Source organism: Halichoeres trimaculatus, unplaced genomic scaffold (genome assembly GCF_033239565.1).
Source record: "Halichoeres trimaculatus isolate MK-OKI-2021-1 unplaced genomic scaffold, fHalTri1.1 fHalTri1_scaffold_6, whole genome shotgun sequence".
Classification (NCBI taxonomy): Eukaryota; Metazoa; Chordata; class Actinopteri; order Labriformes; family Labridae; genus Halichoeres; species Halichoeres trimaculatus.
In genome coordinates, this window is record NW_027437184.1 from 17354568 (window position 1) to 17375510 (window position 20943).

A 20943-nucleotide genomic window follows, 5' to 3' on the forward strand; every position below is an offset into this window, starting at 1 on the left:
TTAATAATAGATTTATCTTTTACAGGCACTTACCGCTTCATGCTCTAAAAAGACTGCAATCAGGTATGTGACATACGATATTCAAAGGACTGCAGAAACTGCAAATAATCTATTAGTTGGTAACACTGACCTTCTTTTCTCCAGAAAAACCAACTGCTCTGTGACGATGAGCTTGAATCAAAGAGTATCTCCATGTTGTATTCTGCGTAAGCTCTGTGAAGCCAGTAAAGCATCCTCTGACATTAATGCTGTTGGAAGAAGAGTAGACATAATAAGTAAGAGTTGTACACTCTGAAAAACAAAACAACAAAGTAAGCTGTTGTCGTATTTTCTATGTTGAATTTAACCCTTTATCTGTTGAACAGATCAGCTACAAAATGAATGTGATACCGATCAGCAAAAGGAAGACAGCTGCATTTACACAGGAGGAGCCAGTCAAACATGGTAAGGTGGTCTGTACTTGTTAACATATATTTAATCAGTTTGTCCTCTTTGGACACAAAACTAATCCACAAAAATATTATCTCAAGAAGCTTTCCAAAAAGAACCAACCATTTCCTATTTATATCATTAACAAAGAGTCAACCTTAACTTATGATTCAATCTCGTCTTAACTAAATTCACCAACACTTAAGCAAGTCACAGGGAAAAGGAAAAACTTCCTCTTAATAGGTGGGAACCTCAAGTAGAAACCAGACCCAAGATAAACAGCCATCTGCTGAGACTGTGTGATGATGGGAGGGAGATAGGCGGGACATGGATGGTGGCATTTTACTGCCTAAATCCACCAGGGCAGAGATTCACGCCCATAGATCCTGGGGGCCTGTGAGGGGAAAATTATGCTTTAAGCACAACACTATCTGAAAGAGCACACAACTACTATCATTGCTTTCATGCCTACAAAACTTTCACATACTCACAAGTGACTTTATTTTTCAGCAGTGAGATGTCAGACCCAGTCATCATGGTATTCCTAAATATTATTGGTGACAGTTCTTGTCTGTTATGATTGGCTGCTGTAACTGAAAAAAAATTGTATTAAAGGAGGAGAGCTAAAACAAAAGAGGCTAACCACTAAGAGGAACTGTAATGTTAAGGTCCAATGTGTTGACTTTGGTTGTGACAATACACAATCACAAAAGATGAGGACTGTAACCAAACTAACTGATGACAGGGTCCACAAAACTGCCAAAAAGAAAACCATGGGCAGGTAAAAGTTTTGTGAGCGGGGGAGAAAGGATGTTAGCTGTGTGCTCTTTTTGCTAATATAATTCGTTGGTGTCGGTGTCTTAACTGCACGCGGCTCCTCGTGTGCGAAGTTCTATATGTGCGCGTGGATTTTGGCAGTTAAACGCTGTCATAGAGATGCAGAGACTGATGGATAAAACCAGACAAAAAACAACAATTCATACAGACTCAGTTATCCACCTCACAAGTACAACCTTCACTCAAAGCAAGAGATCTGCACATCAAAGGTGAATTAATACTAATCCCATTCCCACTGTAGCCTACCACACGGACAATTAAAACATTGCACCGATACGTGTAGCTAGTTAGCATAACAGGTATGTCATTTGACAAAACAAACCGTTACTGATAGTAAATCGGCACAAAAGACGTCAGCTAGTCAGAATAACATCATACAAACAGAGTGGACTAATTAAAAGCTTCTGAGAAGGAAAAAAAAAAAGACAACTCACATCGACATTTACTTCGACAGCAGGTGTAGTAATGTGTTTGAAAGGGAAGCGAACTTTCAAAATAAAACATAAAGGTCTTTGAACTTAAATGTATTTGAATGTACCAGGGAATTCACAACAGTAAAGATTTTCCAAGATTTTTTTTTTAAAACAAGATTTTTTTAATGCTTTAATCAGTTAATGTTATGTAAGTCTTGTGTGTTTCTTTTAACAGTGAAGGGTCTGCATTCAGTGTGCCTCAAAATAATACTCCGTGTAATGCAGGTGAGTACTCTCGTTTTCCACCTAGCTTGCACTACAAAAAGTACGATCAAGTTAATTTATTAATTATTCATTTGTTTATTCATTTATTTAGATGTTTTTTAAAAACTTGGATTATAAAACTTTGACAGATTCAAATTTTTAACAATGACACACGAGTATAGGGCCACATAGCTGTTACCTGTTGAGAGAACAGCTTGCTGATTTCTTTACTTACTTGCTGCTGACTCTGGCTTCAGTGCTGCCCTAAAAAAGTATCCCACTTATTTCCCACCATAGACTGTTTATAGAATAACTGTATATGTCTTTTTTTAACAGCTATGTTTCCCACCAATAAAAGAACGCAAGCATGGTATCCAAAATGTTAAGCCCTTCTTTTTTGTGATACCTGACTGAGCCGATCACCCCACGTGACCTACTGTTTTTATAACATTATAAAGCACTGTTACGACAGCCGAAAAGGAAAAAAGCCTGTGATATTTGTCATTTCTCAGGACTATTTGTGGGGTTTTACATGTAGATTAGTGGCACAATCTCATGGGGACACAATGTGTCCTCATTTTTGCACAGGTTGACACTGTTCCACACAATGTGATTAAATTAGAGCGGTCTTGTACTGCAAAAGAGTCAGAAACGTCCAAAGGATAGCATGTTCTAACTGGCATTTAAATACAGTTAACTTAATTGTTCTGATGTTCTTTTAGAGAAAACCTGTGGCTGCTCCTCATACTGCAGTGGAACTAGTAAGTGTTAAGTCAACTTGACAACTGGCATTGTACTGTGTTAAGGGGTTATGTGAAAGCTTATTGTATCCTGTTTCTTTCTGTTTAGATGCCTACTATGCTTTTGAAATTTTAATACGAAATCCTGAGATTGGCTTTGCTCGAGTCTCGTCTTTGGTAAGTTTACATGCACACTCAGAACACAACAAGGACATATTTTTTTCATGTCTGTAATCCTAACATTTTCCATAAATAAGGAGTGTTAAACTTTAATCTCATGGTTCAGATTTCAACACTAGAGGAAACACCAGGGTGCTCTACAAGTACTGAGTGAGTTTTGCCATTTAAGCCCATAGAAATAATCTTTTACACCAATTATCCAGTTTAAAAGTGGTCTCAATCTTTATTTTGTTTCTTTACAGTGATTTATGTCCATCAGCAAGCATTGGTTCCAAGTACAAGGTAATCAGATGGTAAACTACACTCTGCATTTTGCATTTTCTCTGTGGAGAAGATCAGCAGTTTGTGGCACATTTTATTCTTTAAAAACAGCCAGGATCAGAGATTCTGTGATATTTGGAAAGAAAAACAACTTTTCCCAGGAGCTTTTACTTTTTAGGGATCAATTTAATTCTTTAAAACCCAGAAGTGTTTCCATGAGTGTTGCTTTTTCTTGTCTTCTTTAATTAGTAATTATATCAGATGATTTGACCAAAACACAAATTTATTTTCAGGGTTTCAGTTTGAGCTGTGGAAGCACAACAACAAAGTGAGTCCATGAATAGTCATATTTTCAAAGTCACATCACAATGCACTGATACATTGAATACATTTAAACTGTCACTGAATCCTTTGTGTTTCTCGTTTTATGACTCTAGTCTTGGAAACTGCAAAGTGGTTTTAAACTTCACCAGTGGGATTGCTATCTGTGAAGTGGCTAAGGCTGTGTCATATGTGCTTCGAGTTGAGAAACAAATCAGTTTCACAAGACCAGTGACCTCTGCAGGTGTGTTTATTAACTTTTCAATTCTGTATTGATTTACACGTTTATTATTAAAATAATAATAATAGTTAAGAAAATATATAAAAACCAGAGGAGTGATCGTAAGTCTTTTGTTTGTGTCTTTTTTTTCTTTCACGCAGCAATTTGTGGAAATTCAGAGGTCAGTCTACAGCAGACTGTACTCACATGGAAAAAAGTTAACCTCAAGCCAGCAGCATTCTGTCCAGCATTAGAAGGGACAAGTGGATTTGAATGGTAATATCTCTTTACCTGCCTATGTCCTCCACTCACTCAGCTTTATCCAACAAGTATCCAACACAAGCTGTTTACTTACCTTATAACATAATTTTACATCTTACTAAATTACTCTGATTTCTGCCTTTTTTCAGTAAAAATGGAGAAACTTTGCTTATCCTGCTGAACGAGCAGTGTGATCTACCATCGACCACAGTGGCACCAAATTTTACAACCACACAACCAAGCACCACCTTGTCAGTCAATGTAACTACAACACCACTATACAAGACAACGAATGTCACAGTGCCACTCAGCACGACAACCAACGTCACAGTGCAACTCAACACGACGACAAACAACGTCACAGTGCCCATCAACACAACACCAACAACCACCACAGCAAATGGTTTGCCTTTACCTAATCACTTTAAAGAGTTCTGTTACAAAATTAACACCCTTAGACTGTCTTTACGATGTTCGCTTTTTGTTGTCTACAGCTGAAAGCCAGGCCAACGATCTGCTGGCGCTGACCAATGATGTATCCAGACTTAACTCCAGTCAGATCAGTCAGCTGGTGTCTCAACTGGAGGGACTTCTGTCAGGGCCGAACGTCAGCCTGGCGCTGGGAAACACTTCAGTCCAGATCGTCAGCAATCTGCTGGGTGCTTCTCCTGAAGTAGTGTCCGACTCCTCTAACAGGTTTCACATTCTCCAAGATCTTGTGCACTTTCTAAGAAATTAGATGGCATCAGCTGGCAGCCTTTGTAATATCAGATTTATTTAATATTGACAGATTAAATGCTTTTTGTCCATCAAAGGAGAGCATAATTGAAAATATTCTGTTCTGTGTTTTCTGTACACCAGTTGTACAAAAACTAAAAAAAAGTGAGATAGGTCTTCTATTAATCTGCCTTTAGCTTCACATAGCAGCCTCACACAGATTTTTGAATCATTCAGCGCTGAATCATTCTTGGATACAAAATCATTGAGTGATAATGAGGAATAGAAACAAAAACCACCCTAAGGTGCCTAATAATACATTGCTTCTTTTGTTGTCAGGATTATTGGGCTTGTCGATACAGTGGGGTTAAAGTTGGTCCTCGAGGAAGCAGAAGAGACGCTCCTGTCCCCTGACGTGGCTTTGTCTGTCACACCAGTAGATGGCACTAACTTTCAGGAAACTGTTTTTACCATCTTAAACCGCGATGATGTACAGGTATGACACAAACACAGTCCTTTACATCTGTTTGAAATGTATAATGGGTCATTTATTGCAGCATTTGGGCTGATGCTTTTATTAGTGTTAACCTGCAGGATGATTTTTACTGGAGAATTGGGAGTTTGGGAGCTTGAGGTGCAAAGAGCAACAGGAAGATATGAAGTTAATTTGTTCACGAGAACCTTACCCCTTACTGGACCACGGAGCCTCTGCATTCCAACACTTATGTTTTTATTAAAGGCAGATTTTAAATGTGGAAATTTTACGAGTCACAGACATCTGCAAATCCTTTTTTAAGCAGTCTTTAAGCAATAAGCATCTTTGAGCCATCTTAAAGCTTCCTGGTTTGTAGCAGAGCCCGAGGGCTCCTGAGAGCAATGATTGTTTTCCAGAGAAGACCCATTGTCGTGCCACAGCATGAAAACCCAAGATTAATTAGTGCGAGGAATGAGGGGTGGTGATGGCTGCCTTTAATCAAAGTCAACCACTTCCAGGGTTCTGGTGTTTTTCTGCCTTGGCTTACTGACAATGATTTCCGTGGAATAATTCCTTGCATTATTTCAATAAGGCGTCAAGTTTCAGACTGCTCTGCTGTAGCCCTAAAAGGTTTCAAATTGTGTCTGCCTTAGCCTGTACATGGTGGGAAATGACAAGCCATCAAGTTAAACTAGATTGGAGAGTCTGGCAACCTACTTCTCTGCATCACAACAAGATTATTTTTCAACATGATTTCTAAATGTTCATCCAGGGATTACGCATGTATTTGTGTGCGTAGCAACCTGCTGCAGAAGAAATGAGTTGAGGTATTTCTGATAGATAAACAATAGTCATCCCTGACAGATGGATGTCAGTTGCCCTGAATAACACAGGGACATTCAAATTATGTGATGAAACAGTGTGTGACTGTGTCTCTGTGTTCATGTCCCATTTATGATGCAGCTAAGGGGGAGTTCCCGTCGAAGCAGGAGCGTGAGAGCAGACTCCTCTATCCCCCAAGGCTCTATCAGGCTGCCGCCCTCTCTCACACAGAACCTCAGTGCTGAGCAGCAACAGCTGGCCTCCAGAGTCCAGTTCAACTTCTACCAGAAGAGCACTGTGTTTCAGGTCAATAGACACAACAGTCATGCCACTCAAAGCAGGAGATGCTCTGAGGAGAGTCAGCACTCTGAAAACCATGGTTTTTGACTTTTCATGTTTTAAGTTTTCTAGTTTTCACTCCATCCATCAGTCCATCTGATTTTTATAACAATGCTATAATGGCAATGGCCAAAGACAGTATTTTGTAATTTGGGATAAATCCAGTTTGGACCTGATTAGAGCTCAGGTCAAAGGTCAAGTTTCCTGGTTAAGCTAAAAAGGCACGTGGCAACTTTTCTGTGACATTGGCAGGCATGTCCCTGGCATGTCCCTCAGATCCTAGGGAGTATCCTCAAATTTGATAAAAACCTCTTTCTTAAAAAAATCACTTCCACTTCATATTCATTTCATTTGAAACTGTATGTCTTAGCAGTGCACGGATTTGGGTTCTGATTAAGAGAAATTGCTCTGCTAGCATTATCATTTCCAATATGTTTCATGACACGGCGTGTTATGTCTCAATGGCTATGTAGGACCAGTCTTTGGGGCAGCGCAGACTGATAAGTGGGATCCTGGGAGCAAGTGTGGCGAACCTGTCCATCTCAAACCTGCAGGAAAATGTTGTGATTAACCTGAGAAACACAGAGCCCATTCCTGTGAGTTTGTTTTCAAAACACACACACACACATACACATGCTGTGAGGTTTTACTGGATCTTTTTTCTAGACAGTTTTAAATTCTTCTTCCTTTTCCTAACTCTAGGCTAACTTCGTCGCTACATGTGTTTTCTGGGACTTTACTCTGAATGGTGAGTTCTCTGGCATTTATCTTTCTGATTTAACTGAACTAGTGAGAAATAAAATATGTAGAAAACATGATTTCTCTGCATGTCTGTGAACAGATGGGTCAGGTGGTTGGAATCCAAATGGCTGCTCAGTACAAAACAGCACAGACGATGAAACAATTTGCGGCTGCAACCATTTGACTAGTTTTGCCATCTTGCTGGTAAGAAGTTCATCAATTTTCCAAGATTTGAAAATAATCTGATTTGTGGTATAAATACTATTTAACTCTGGTACATTTCTTTTGTTTCTAACAGGATCTTTCCAGGGAACCTCTAGTTAGTCGCATCCAGGCTACCATCCTCACATTCATCACTTATATTGGATGTGGAATCTCTGCCATCTTCCTGGCCATCACCCTGCTCACTTATTTGGCTTTTGGGTGTGTATAAAGGTTCATAAACACTGATTATATATTAGTATGGACAGTACACCAACAAAAACACCAACTTAAAGGATGACGATATATTGTGCTGGGAATGAAACATTGTGACATGGACAGAATGAGCTGGTTTGAAAAGTTACAAGTTAACCTCACACCCTTTCTACCAATGGAAACGCTTGTTTTGACAATACAAATCACAGCTGAACAGATTCTTGTGTTCTTGTAAAGCAGGCATTCATGTTGCGAGGTGTTATGTTTTCTCTCCTGTTCTTTTTTTTTGCTTCAGCAAAAACGTCACAGCCCTCTATGTTCCCAAAACTGATAATGTTCACTTAAATTAGATAAAGGAACTGTTGTAGGCTTTGTTGGTGCTAAGGGCAGTTTTGTCAAATATTTAGACGTTTTTGAAGAGAAAAATTGACAAATGGGATTATACAATTTAGAAATATCTAATATACAAAAATAATGTTAACACATATTCTAACTAAACCTCAAATGTTTATTTGGCCCAAAGACAGATTATGGTTACTTCTATTTGTCAATCTGTGCCATTACAAAAAATTCACTGAGGTGTTTAATTTTGTCAAAACCAGGAAGTTGCGGAAAGACATCCCATCCAAAATCCTGATCCAGCTGTGCCTGGCATTGCTGCTGCTCAACCTGGTCTTTCTTGTTGATGCCTGGCTGGCTCTCTACCCGGACGCTGTGGGCCTCTGTATCTCCACCGCCTGGTTCCTTCACTACTTCTTGCTGGTTTCTTTCACCTGGATGGGTCTGGAGGCAGTCCACATGTACCTCGCCCTGGTGAAAGTCTTCAACAGCTACATATCACGCTACATGCTGAAGTTCTCGCTGGTGGGCTGGGGTGTCCCAATGATTGTGGTCATTATTGTTATTGCCATTGACAAGAATAACTACGGTCTGGTCACCTATGCAAGGTTTACTGATGGCACTAGTGATGACTTGTAAGTTTCCCCATGAACAATTTATTTAAATTTACCAAAATACAAAAAAAAGAATATCAATCTAACCCTCTAAATCTCTTCCATCTTTGTGATTTCCAAGCTGCTGGATCAAGAATGACATCGCCTTCTATGTGGCAGTGGTGGCATATTTCTGTGCCATTTTCCTCTTCAACCTGGTCATGTTCATCGTGGTGTTGGTGCAGCTGTGTCGGATCAAGAAGCAGAACCCTCACAATTCTAATCACCGCACCACACTGCAGGATGTACGCAGTGTGGTGGGGATAACCATCCTCCTGGGCCTCACATGGGGCTTCGCTTTTTTCGCTTGGGGACCAGTAAACCTGGCGTTTATGTACCTCTTTGCCATCTTTAACTCCCTGCATGGTAAGTGCTTTAGATCTTGACTAATGCAGATGACTGAGCTGTAGACCCAAAATGTATGGCAAGCTTTCCCCTTTTTTTTATAAGTGTGCTAAGTGTTATAATGTTATAAGCACAAACAAAAACTACAATTGTGACAGTTAAAGACAAAATTACCTTACATTTATATTTAGGAAAAATGAATATACAATACCAAAATCCCATCCCATAAACTAATCCAGTTTCTGCATATATGCTGTAAGATGTACACCAAGTAGGATAATTTTTGATCCAGGGACTTAATGATGTTGTCAGAATCATTTATTCTGATGCAAACAAGCCAAAGTCTGGCAACATGACAACATGACGGTATGGTTTAATAAGATGGTATGTGCCATCAGACAGGTTGTAAACATGCCAGCACTTAAGCCAGATTATTTTAACCACTTGATTTGGGGATAAAGCTCAAAGTAAGGGCACACAGGGTAAAGCTTCAGCCATAATCCCTCATTGCATAACTAAATGTTTGTGTAAGTACAGTAGGTCAGAGTTGACAAAGATCACTTTAAATTGTGATGGATGTTAAAAGTAACAGTGTAACCCGTTGTTTTGTGTCCCTAAAAATGTGATGTATCTTTACCAGATGAATCTGTTTCTTAAATTTATTTAAAGTATGTCTAAAAATGCCCCCCTTTGCCAAATATTCATGTGATTATCCTTTCATGAGGTAAATCACCAATTTAATGCTTTCTGTTTTGTTTTGTAGGTTTCTTTATTTTTGTGTTTCACTGTGCTGTGAAGGAAACTGTAAGGAGACAGTGGAGAACGTACCTTTGCTGCGGCAAAATGAGACTAGCAGAGAACTCTGGTTAGTGGATTCTCAACAGCCTATACTGACATCTCTTCAGGATTCACTTTCATGAATACCTCTGCTGCGTCTAACAGTCTTTCATTTCTTGCAAGCCCATTCAGTTTCAAGATGCATGATCACAATGATGAATTGAACTCTGTGGGTTTACATTTAAACGTGTATATTTTTGCAGATTGGAGTCGCACTGCAACACAGAAGACCATGAAGAAGTCATCAGTGACCAGACTAACACCAGAGCGGACATCAAAGCAGTCAAACAACTCATCCAGCTCCTCTTTCCTCGTCAGCGACTCCTCAGAGCATATTGATGGCATAAGTAAGTGAACATGGAAAATGTACCCGAGTTATTAATACAAGGACAATTTATTTACCCAAAGACATAATAAAACTGAAAAATGACAATGACTGATTTTCAACTGAAAACATGATAGAAGTCAACTCAAATTTGCTCCTATATTAAAAGTTTTCTATAGACTTTATCAATGCAAACTAACAGAGGTCTGTGTTTCAGACAGCCCATTTGGAGACAGGGCAATCACAGCTGACGAGGAGCCCAGCAGAGACGTGATCTTCAACGAGATCAACAGGCAGCGCAGAAACCATCAAGCATCCTGATAGATGGACAAAACAGACTCTTGTTTTGAAGTTTTTGTACATAATGTAAATGCACAGAGTAATAATGCACCATGAGTATAAATCTCACATTTCCATATGACTCATTATGGGCAAGGAAAAAAATACATACTTTTTTCTCAAATGTGTGTTGCACAAGTAGCCTGAACATGTATTTGTGTACGACATTTTTAATCAATTTATATAAAAATATCAATGTTCTCTTACCAGTCGTGTCCCATGTATTCTGAACGTAGTAAGCAACTTCACAAAAAGTAGATCATTTGACCATAAGAAGAAGCTTGTAGCCCAACTAAACATGAATAAACCAATTTATGCTGCAGATAAATCCTGAATCCATATTTTCAGCAACAGAATTCAGTGTTAAATTCCTCAGCTTCAAAGCACAGCCCCCGGACTTTCCTGACTCTAACATGTCAACAAGTCTCCGGGAAAAAAACAGGCCTGTTTGCTCTGTCAGGCAACAAATCACGCAGAATGATTAGAAAGAGACTACACACAGTCTGTACTCATTCACACGCTGGTCTGATCAGGGAAAATGTCAAAACAGTGTGTTCTGGGTGTGGAGCTCTGTGAACCCTGTTTGCTTCTCTGTTACATTTTCATTTGAATTCGCTGTGCTAGCCTCTTATTGTTGTTGGAAAGTTTAAAAAAGAAAAACAGCAGAGAGTGTGTCTCCCAAAAACACTTTAATTGTGATGGTCACAAAAATTACCTCAGTGGGACAAAACAGCATTTAGTGAAATCATAAAGAATAAATAAATGTAACTCAGTCCCACAGAGTTTATCACCTGTAAACGTGCTGTGTACTGTATATGCAAGCTACATTCACCGCCCTTTACATGCACCTAATACAGCCTTAAAAAACTTAAAATATATCAGGAGAAATCAAAGGTGCTAATAAAACATGACATATTAACAGCACAAGCACAGAGGTGGCATTAAAGTGGTGGAATCGTTTCCCTTTTAAAACACGTGGACTCACACTCTGAGTCTCACTGGACATGGTCACATCGCCTTGAAACAACCTGAAAGAATCAAATCACATTTGAGAGGCAGTAACAAAAACAGAGATTAAAAAGCAACTCAGTTCAGCTGTGCTGAGCCTAAAGATTGCTCTATCACACCATCTGAGCTCATAACTCAGAGAACAGAGTAAACCTAAAGAAAACAAGAGAGCACACGCCTCCTGTGAGGAGTTCAAACATCTAACACTTCCCTCAACACACATGCAAATGGACATTCCAAATCAAGTAACACAATCGAAATACAACTGAGAAGTTGTAGCAAACAACAGTAAAACACAACTAAAACTGGGAGGGAGACAGAGAGTGGAGCATCAGGGTCAAATGGGTTAAAAGAGAGGCGAGAAAAAACTGAGTGCCATAAAAGATGTGTTCAGACTGGATCCAGACAAACTTCAAATAACAGCTGGAGTCCAGGCTTATTTACCAAAAACAGATCATTTCAGCGCAGATGTTGGCTAAGTTTCTGTTTTATTTCTCTGCACCCACTCCGTCCCAAACTCTTTAATTGCCTTTAATCCCACATCTGGTTTAGTCTGAACCCATCTTTGAGGCAACAACAGAAACAGGAGGAGCTTCACATTCCAGCCGCTGGGGATTCAAGCAGAGAAAACTGGAGCTCTTTACTTCTTCCACACAGTGTAGAAAACCCATCTGACACACTGCAATTAAGGACTGTACACAACCAAAATAGCACAATACTTAGAATTATGACATTTAGTATTCATGAATCAGAATTACCAAAACAAAGCTTGACAGTGCTAACACCTGAAGTCTGTAGAGGGTGAGACAAGTTGTCGAAACAAATAAATGACGGTTATTAACTAAATGAGTAATTTCCACAAGGGACAGATCAAAACAAAACAGTATTTGTTAAGTTCATTACTTTTGTAACTGAAATTTTTCTTTTGAGGTCTTCCATGTAGATAATGTCTGAGTGTCAGGGGATGGCTATACGCACTGAAATTGGCTAATCTCATTTGAGGGCAGGACTTAGCCATAGGTCAAGTAGCACAAAGAAAAAAATGTGAACATGATTCAAGGATACAGTTCCAGGTAGGAGGGCACACACACCACTTCTTTGGAGAAGCCCACGGGACACGAAAGCTTTCCAAGCTGCTCCTCATACAGACCCAGTGCCTCTGTCAGATTCACACTGTTGCCCTGGTGGAGCAGAAGCAGAAGAAAGAAATATAACAAGACATACAAACTGTAACTTATTACTTTCTCAGCCATGAAGAGTGGGATTGTAAATACAGAGTTGAAACTCCAAGGCTAAGATGAGAAATAATCAATGACCCCTTCTGATCACATCTTCATCAAACTTGAATACCACTCATCATCAGAATGACAACAATGCAGATTTTACTGGGCTCTCCTTTCTTGAAAAAAACCTATTTCAACAGATAAATAACTGGATAAAGAAAGCAAGAAGCTAAAGATAAGTCCAAGAACTTATGAAGTTGTCAATAGAAAAAAAGGTAAGGCTGGTTTGAGCTCAAAAAACCCTTCTTCAACAAGGATTTAACAACATTGTTTTGTATTTTCAATGCCAGCAATAATTTGTCCAGAGGACAGAAAGACTCACCTGTGTGAAATACTTCCCATTAGGATGCAGGACTTTAATTGACAGGTCTAAGATTAGGCGCAGGAACTCCCATGTAGAGTCTACAACAAATAGTTCAGATCATGCAAAAGTGGAATCAGTATAGTCTCTGAAAAGATGTGATTTAAAAAATCTGTTTGAAATACACAAAGATAATGAAGAGAGGCAGACCTTCTTCTGGCTCTGTGGATATTGGGACTGCGGTGAGGTCATTAATTACATAATCAAACGTCCTTCCCTCCTGGACATACTTCTTCAGCACCGGCACACAGTCCTCAACTAGTATCTGTAATGCAGGAGAGAAGCAGAATCTACTCAACTTTCCTCTTTATCAGCAAAAATTTGAAGTCAAAAACACACAGGCTACAAAATCATAGTTCAACCCACTGTAAAAATGGCAGGTGTTTTTGGTTTAGCATGTTTTGGAGGTGACTATCCACCAAATGCATGTTTTATTTATCAGATTAAAACCTGCCAAAAGCAGCTTCGATATCAATGAGCCGGGTCATACAAAAAGCAGGGTCACAGTTCCCACAAGGTCCTGAGAGTGAAAAAAGTTTACGATGGAAGCCACTGCAAAGAAACGAGAGTTAAATGTTCCCTGTGGAGCCTGGTTTAAAGCTCCAGTGAGTACCTGATCAAAGCAGCACCCCAAACCTCTACACTGTTTTTGTCCTGAATTTGCAGAAGTTGTAAGTTGAAATCAAAAATCTCTTTCTTCTGTTTATTGAAAGTCAATTATTCACTCACAGTAAATCTTTGACGTGAATTAAGCTCACAGGCTGCCTTAGCAGTATGCCAACACTTACTCTGTCAGACACCTACTCAGTAGACAAGCTGTGATTACAAGAATTTTAATATAAACCAAATATTACTAATATTTATAAATAGAATAAAGAATCAGCTGTTTGGTTTGTTTGTCACATGGAGACACCAGTAATGATACTCAAGTTTCAGTTTCTCTTCTCTACATGTGCTCCTCTCAATCGCTCATGTGCTCATGGATAGATGGATATATAGATAGAAAGATATATAGATAGAAAGATAGATAGATAGATAGATAGATAGATAGATAGATAGATAGATAGATAGATAGAGAGATAGACAGACAGACAGACAGACAGACAGACAGACAGACAGACAGACAGACAGATAGATAGATAGATAGATAGATAGATAGATAGATAGATAGATAGATAGATAGATAGATAGATAGATAGATAGATAGATAGATAGATAGATAGATAGATAGATAGAAACACACATTTCATTTTTTTAAAACTCACTTGGTAACAGTCTCCCTCTAGGCTGTCAAGGACACTTCCACAAGTTACTCTCATGTGTGCTTTGCACCCATCTATCACCTTCTGGTCAATGTGAAAGATTTTGTTAAGGAAGCACTGGTCAGATGAGAATGAAAAAATCTTCAATAGATTCAAACACAATTCTTTCAAGTACAAAAAGAAGGCCACGCTGCGCAAGCACAGAAACAGTCTTTATAAGCCGTAAGGATATTTCCAACATGGTGATCATCTTTGGTTTTTGTTTGACCACCTCAGCAAGGATTCCCCCGTCACCTCCTCCTAATATTAGCACCTCCTTTCCAGCATAATTCTCTTTACCTCCTCCCATGATGGCTTGGGTGTAGGCCAAGTCACTCTCTGCCAGATCTGCGGGGGAAAGAAATACTCATAAATATACTAACATAAACAGCATTAAAATGACTACCCTGTTCTATCTTATATACTTCATGTTTATGTACATTTTTCTTCTTACCCTCATTTACAAGTGAAATATTTATTCGGTTTGTATGTCACATTAACAGGTTTGTCGAACTTATTATGTCTCTAGTCTTTAGAAATCTCAATCATGTTTTCGTATTGGGTTGTCTTATCATTCACTTACTAACATCTCCATTGAGTACGAGGATGTTCCCAAACTGTTTTGAGTGCATTATTTTAATATTTTGGTAAGCAGAATCTTCTTCGTAAACCACTCGATCAAAGTCATACTCCACCAGCCTGCCGTCCGCTGTGGGCCAGTACCGGTCAACTTTTGCTCCTCGTTCGAGGGCTGGTAGTCTGGAATTGAAAATCAGTAAATGATGACATTCATTAATATAACTTCAACTACAGTAAGTATGACAGTTTCTTTCCAACCAAATGATCCAAACCCTAAAACTTCCAGAAACTAACCTCTTAATCCTTGTAATATTGCCATTTAAAAGAACTTTGAGCTTCTTTTCCAGTGCATTTAAAAGCTGTGGAGAAACAAATGAGTCACAGTGTGCAGCAGTTATTTTAAGAATGCACTCTCGCTCTGAGGACATGATCAGTGTTGCTCCCATATTTTTTTCACTGCATGTCTGTGTTTCTCTGCAAGTGTCTACTTGTTATCCATGTGCATTTCTGTATTGAAGGTGTTGTCTACGTCACACGTCTGGACACCAGAGGTATGTTCAGGTGATAATGATAGCCACTTATCCTTCTCTTACATGTGTGTCACATATCTAAAAGCTATTTAAAGCACTGCCATCAACATGCTGATGATAGATTTTATGTCCCCTGGAAACACTTTACAATGTGGTGGTTTATATTGTGTTATAGTGTGTGTTTTGTTTTTTTAAACAGGTGTTAAACCATGTGTTTTATGTTAGAAGAAGAAGAACAACAAAACACCTACATTGTCTAGCTGTGCAATGTTGTCCTCTTCATAACACTGCAGATCAATGGTGATCAACCCATGGGAGTGCACACGCAGAATAGCAAACCTGTCAGATAAAACAGAAACGACAAGGATGTATCCAGAGCTATAAAGAAAACAAAGTGAAAAGAAAAGAAGTAGCACCTGGTATCTATATCTTAAAACCTGCCATCCTTTGTTCTGGTGCTGTACATCTTTACATCCACCACACCTCTCCAACTATAATCCATTTCTGAAACCACGGTGTGTTGAACTGTTTGGATTAAAGCTAAGCATACAGACACACAGCAGACCGCAAGAGTGGTTTAACAAGTTGGACAAACTCAGTGTTTCCCCACACATTGATGATTTCTGTCAGGGTTGCAGAAGTATAATACCACAATCCATTATCTGCAACAAACAGTGAGATGATCTCTTATCCCTCTCTGATAACGTGTAGCACTTGACATGCATATGATGTGTTGTTATATCAAATAAAAGATGTAAAACATCATTATCACTTGGTCATCTGTTACGAACGTACTGATCGTGAATATGGTGAAAAGATCAGACACCATCTATCACACCCAGGTAAAACAAAGGGCAACGGCAGGAGGTGGAATGAGCAGCTGTATAAAGAGAAGAAAGCTTCAGGTGCAGGGTGTGACGCCTGGGGTGTCATTGGTGAATACACCAAAGAAAATTTTTCAATGAATATTTCATACATTAATATGCAAAATGTGTAAATAAAATAAGGTAGATTATTTTGATCTTCTGAAAAGATCACCCCCCCCCCGTATTACAGGTGCACCATCATTCTGTAGGAAACGCTCCAACCTGTCACCACTGGAATTTTAACGAGCCTGAACTACAGCTGACAGTTACTGCTGTATTACATAACAAGCAAGCTAAAATGTCAGTGATTGAACTACGTTTAGCAGCATGCTTTTCTAATAAATGTATTCACACAACACCCAAAGGCTAAAAGTGTTTTAATCTGGACTGATGAGCGCAAACATGAAAAACCCTGGAGGTTTGGAAGTCCTATTTTATTCACAGAGCAATGCACAAATCATTCAGACTCAAAAAGTAAGGCAGCTAAATCCTACCACAGTTGAAAGAAGTTCAAAACGTGGACTTGCTCACAATCATTAGTTTTGCTGCCGGTAATTGGCCTCATTCTGTCACATTTTTGTTATAAATAAACATAAGCCCTTCATTATCCACTGGGTAGGTTCACGGTTTCAGTTGGGAATAGTCAGTCTTTACAAGAACACTCTTTGGTACTCATACCTGATCATCATCACGATGCTACTACTCATCATTACATGAATCGAAATCTGTCCTGAGCTTGTATGACAAGTTAAATGTTCTTATTTCCTTTAGATATGATCATCATGGGAACCAAACAGTTGGCCTCTGCCTCACTTAAGTGTTGCAAATGAATGAGTGCTACCTATAAGTGTTAGTTAATTCAGGCCAAATTTGTAAAACAGGTAAAATGTAAATATGTTTGTCTTACCTGCCATTCTTTCCTACAAATGTTGCAAGGTATCCATGTCCATCTGTGTCATGGACAGTTTCTGTCATTTCCTGCTCATGAAATATGGAAAGTAGACCAGGAACTGTTGAAGCAGTGTCAACTAGGGAAAAAAAACAGAAAAAAACACAAAATAAAACAAGTGTTCAGATCTTTTTTTCATTGCAAACCTTATCATATTTTACTGGATACTCTAAGGTGCAACAGTTATAAGATGCAGATAAAATCATCTCTGATGTCATATAACATTATGATTTACATTACTGAGTTGTGAGGGCTTTACCACTTGTGTACTTAAATGTAAGCAGCCTCTCAGTCGTGTGGCTTGAACCTGGATAGGTAGGACAAGGCCACAGTCACCTCCTCTAACAGGATTCATGTCATATCAACATAAAAACATCAGGTCAAAACCTGCCAAGAGCAGCCTTAGTATTATTCAGTCAGGTTATACAAAAACTGAGTCATAATTATGACACGGTACAGACAGAAACAAAAAAGTTTAAGATACCTGCCAAGATCTGAGCTGGAAAGAAATATCCCTGTTCAGTTGTAGAATTTTTTGAGGTCTCTATTAAGATTAAACTGACAGTGGGTATTAAATGTACTTGTTAGCACAATGAAATTTGTTTAAATGATACTTAAATGCAGTCTTAGTTCGCACCTAACAAAAAAATTCAGAGAAAAAAATATTACATTCAAGGCCAAGACGTGAAGTTTTATCAGAGCTTTGTTCTACCTTAGCTATATATACATTAATATACATATTACTTGGGTGAGTTATTCTAAAAAGATCATCCCCATCCCCCTTATAACAGGTAGCACTTAAACCTGTCACTATTGGAATCCAAACTAACCTGAACAACATTTTTTGTTACATAATAAGTAAGTTTAAAGATGAATGGTGAGTGAATGAATTGAATTCAGCAGCATGTTTTTTTACTAGCAGCAGTCACACAACAACCCAAAGGCTAAAAGTGTTTTAATCTGAACAAATCAAACAGACAACTCTGAGGTTAATAAATCCTATTTTTAGTCAAAGAGAAATGCACAAATCATGTACACTCTTAAAAGTGAGGCAACGCCTTAAGAGGCTTAAAATTTAGACCTGCTCACAACCATTTGTTTTACTGTAGGTAACTGGTTTCAACTGTCATGTTGTTATAAACAAACATCAAAAAACATAAGAGCATAGTTTGACCACATACACTTCAAAAGGATTTAACTGGCTATTTATTTAGTCTATCTACAACCATAGTTCACACCTTTAAATTTTGTTGAATAAAACATTTATGACATGTTTGGTTTTACACTGTACATTGTAAAATGTGATGTAGAGTTTAGTATAACAGACAGCTTAATTAGCAGAGGTTTGTTGATATTATTTTGTTACCAGTCCTTTTTAACTTGTGAAAACTTTGTTACATGATATAACATGATATTATTTAGTAACAAACACAATACGGATGTTAAAAGCTAACCTAAAAACTGTATCATAAATGTAGCATTATAAGTGACATTAATTACCACTCGACGTATAAGACTACAAAAGTGGCAGAAATGCGCCACTTCCTGTGCGACAACGCTGAACCGAGCAGAACTGTGTGCGCATTGTTAGCCAAAGAGGTTTAGAGCCGCTCTCTCTAATGTAATACTGAGCTGAGGAGTTAAAAGTCTAACGTCTGACAACAACCAACTGCACAAATGACATTTAAAATAGATATTTTCAGTCACGATATTTTTTTTGCACTACTTCATGTCAGAAAACACAAATGTACATTTCGTTATTAGCCCTGTTTGGCTCAAATCGATACAGTTTCTGTTCTGAAGGGCAGAGACGGACTAGCAGGTTGATGTTAGCGGGCTAGTCAGCTAAGCTAGCATGCAGCCCTGATGCAGTGAATGTAACCTGAATGCAGTGGATGTATTCCTCCGCTCGTCGCGCTCTTTTTTACCTGCCGTAGAGAGGCTGAAGTCGAGAGTATAATGTCGCAGTGCCATGTCTGAATGCAACCGTCATCCATGCCTGGAATAGACAGGCTGCGAGTTTTTATCTGCAGAGACAGAGGGAGGGCCCTGCTACCACTGCTGCTACAAGCGCTACTACCACTTCCCACTATACTACAGCAAACCAGGCGTGGCTACGGCGGTGCCAGAGGGGTGTGTGGTGACAGAGCAAAGAGCAGGCTCACCATGAGGCAAGAGAGTAATCTCCCTCCGCTGTCTCTGCAGAGGTGATAGTGGACTGGGATAAAAATGTGGAGGAAAAAGTCTACCAAAATTTAATATAAGGCTTGAAAAATCCTGTAAGTCTAGCTTTTAACTGAATTTTATTTATCTTATTTTTTCAAAAAGTTCCAATTTTATCTATTGTGGTCAAATCTTTTTTTTTCTTTTTTATTAGTTTGAACTAATTAATTGGTCATCCTTTTCTTAAGTAACTTTCTTTAATTTGCACATCATTCTATTTTACTACCTTAATCACTTAATATTTTATCATCATATTTATTTATTTATTTATTTTTACTTTCTTGTGTTTTATTCTATTATCTTGGTCTTCCTTCAGTGTTTCCTTATGAAGACCATGAAGACCTTCTAATAGCCTTTCCTCAGTTGGTGTTTACCAGCGTCTTTATATAGACTGGGGGGTGTATATATATATGTGTGTGTGTGTGTGTGTGTGTGTGTGTGTGTGTGTGTGTGTGTGTGTGTGTGTGTGTGTGTGTGTGTGTGTGTGTATGTGTGTGTGTGTGTGTGTGTGTTTTGGGGGGGTGGAATTTCCTTCTTCTTCTTCTTCTTCTTCTTTATTTTTATTAATATTAATATTATTATGTACAGCACTTTGTTTTACTCTTGCATTGAGTATGAAGTTGGACTGGGATATAAAACTTGATTCATATTCAATGGTCACTCCTTTTCATTTCTAATCCTGAATATAGATGCACTAGTACTGAGTCAGATATACCCAGACAATTTTTTAATGCGGTTAGCCCAAGTGGGGAACCCTGAGTTACTGTTTCCAGGTAGACCTTCTGTTTTAAACGTCACTAGGGTTCCACTCAAAATTAGTGTTTTTTCTGCCTTTACCTCATGAAGACACAGATTTCTAAAGTTAGTACCTATTATTAATTTACCTTTTCTTTCTCCATTTTTATAACTCTAGAATGACTCATATTGTATCCCATAGTTCTGTGTTTTAATGTTGATTTGAGAGCATGGCAACCTACAAATATGAAACAATAAAGAAAAGGAAAAGAAGACTGTTTTCCAATTTTTTTTAATCATGTAAGTAGAACTGGCTCAAACAGTCATAACATTGTAACTCAACGTACACAGTTCTTAAAAACATAGCAACAGAAACACAGTACATGCACAAGAGTGGTCGATGTTGAGATGAAAAAGAGCCCTTTAAAGATTTGACAGCAAACCTGATGCTTATCTGTCTGTGATCTTTTAATTTGGTGGATTGAAAATATGTATTAACTTGAAAGTGATTTATTATACTGCCAACATCTGGAGATCAACCATGAAATGGTAACATTTATGAAAAACAATCATTGCCTCTATCAATCAAAATACATTTGTATAGCCATTACAATCACTGATGGTGTTCAAAATATATTTATCATGACAAATAACAAAGATACAACAGATACAAAAAAAAAGTGTTTTGCAAGACATAATACTGAGACAATATCACAACATGGAGTCTCATACCATGTGTTTGTGTATGTTTATGTATCTATATATAAATACACACACAAAAACACAAAGTTGAAATATAAAAACACATGGTAAGCACTGAGTCATGACAGAGT

At 38.3% G+C, this 20943-nt stretch overlaps 2 protein-coding genes across 2 annotated transcripts; one reads left to right on the forward strand and one right to left on the reverse strand.

The window, feature by feature from the left end:
• The first annotated feature begins 1142 nt into the window (after positions 1-1142).
• On the forward strand, positions 1143-10408 carry LOC141791763 (adhesion G-protein coupled receptor G2). Its single transcript, XM_074672411.1, has 22 exons — positions 1143-1210; positions 1915-1964; positions 2666-2704; positions 2793-2860; positions 2970-3013; positions 3106-3145; positions 3418-3452; positions 3562-3689; positions 3827-3941; positions 4076-4329; positions 4421-4622; positions 4983-5139; positions 6082-6246; positions 6753-6875; positions 6982-7027; positions 7121-7224; positions 7319-7443; positions 8040-8411; positions 8512-8795; positions 9538-9639; positions 9815-9958; positions 10154-10408. The coding sequence occupies exons 1-22, from the start codon at positions 1143-1145 to the stop codon at positions 10255-10257; spliced, it is 2769 nt and encodes a 922-aa protein (XP_074528512.1). The 3' UTR covers positions 10258-10408.
• Positions 10409-10934: 526 nt separating this feature from the next.
• sms (spermine synthase) lies at positions 10935-19266 on the reverse strand. Its single transcript, XM_074673070.1, has 11 exons — positions 19081-19266; positions 17111-17231; positions 15589-15676; positions 15102-15166; positions 14812-14987; positions 14420-14576; positions 14193-14280; positions 13078-13192; positions 12889-12968; positions 12349-12464; positions 10935-11954 (listed from the first exon to the last, which is right to left on the reverse strand). The coding sequence occupies exons 1-11, from the start codon at positions 19124-19126 to the stop codon at positions 11924-11926; spliced, it is 1083 nt and encodes a 360-aa protein (XP_074529171.1). The 5' UTR covers positions 19127-19266; the 3' UTR covers positions 10935-11923.
• Between the last annotated feature and the right edge of the window lie 1677 nt (positions 19267-20943).

Coding starts and splice junctions, on each gene's coding strand:
- LOC141791763 (XM_074672411.1), top strand. CDS start 1,143: ATGAGGACTGTAACCAAACTAACTGATGACAGGGTCCACAAAACTGCC. Junction 4,623..4,982: donor GTGTCCGACTCCTCTAACAG/GTTTCACATTCT, acceptor TTTTGTTGTCAG/GATTATTGGGCTTGTCGATA. Junction 8,412..8,511: donor GATGGCACTAGTGATGACTT/GTAAGTTTCCCC, acceptor GTGATTTCCAAG/CTGCTGGATCAAGAATGACA.
- sms (XM_074673070.1), bottom strand. CDS start 19,126: ATGGCACTGCGACATTATACTCTCGACTTCAGCCTCTCTACGGCAG. Junction 15,677..17,110: donor TTTGTAGGAAAGAATGGCAG/GTAAGACAAACA, acceptor TTTATCTGACAG/GTTTGCTATTCTGCGTGTGC. Junction 14,577..14,811: donor CGTACTCAATGGAGATGTTA/GTAAGTGAATGA, acceptor TTTCCCCCGCAG/ATCTGGCAGAGAGTGACTTG.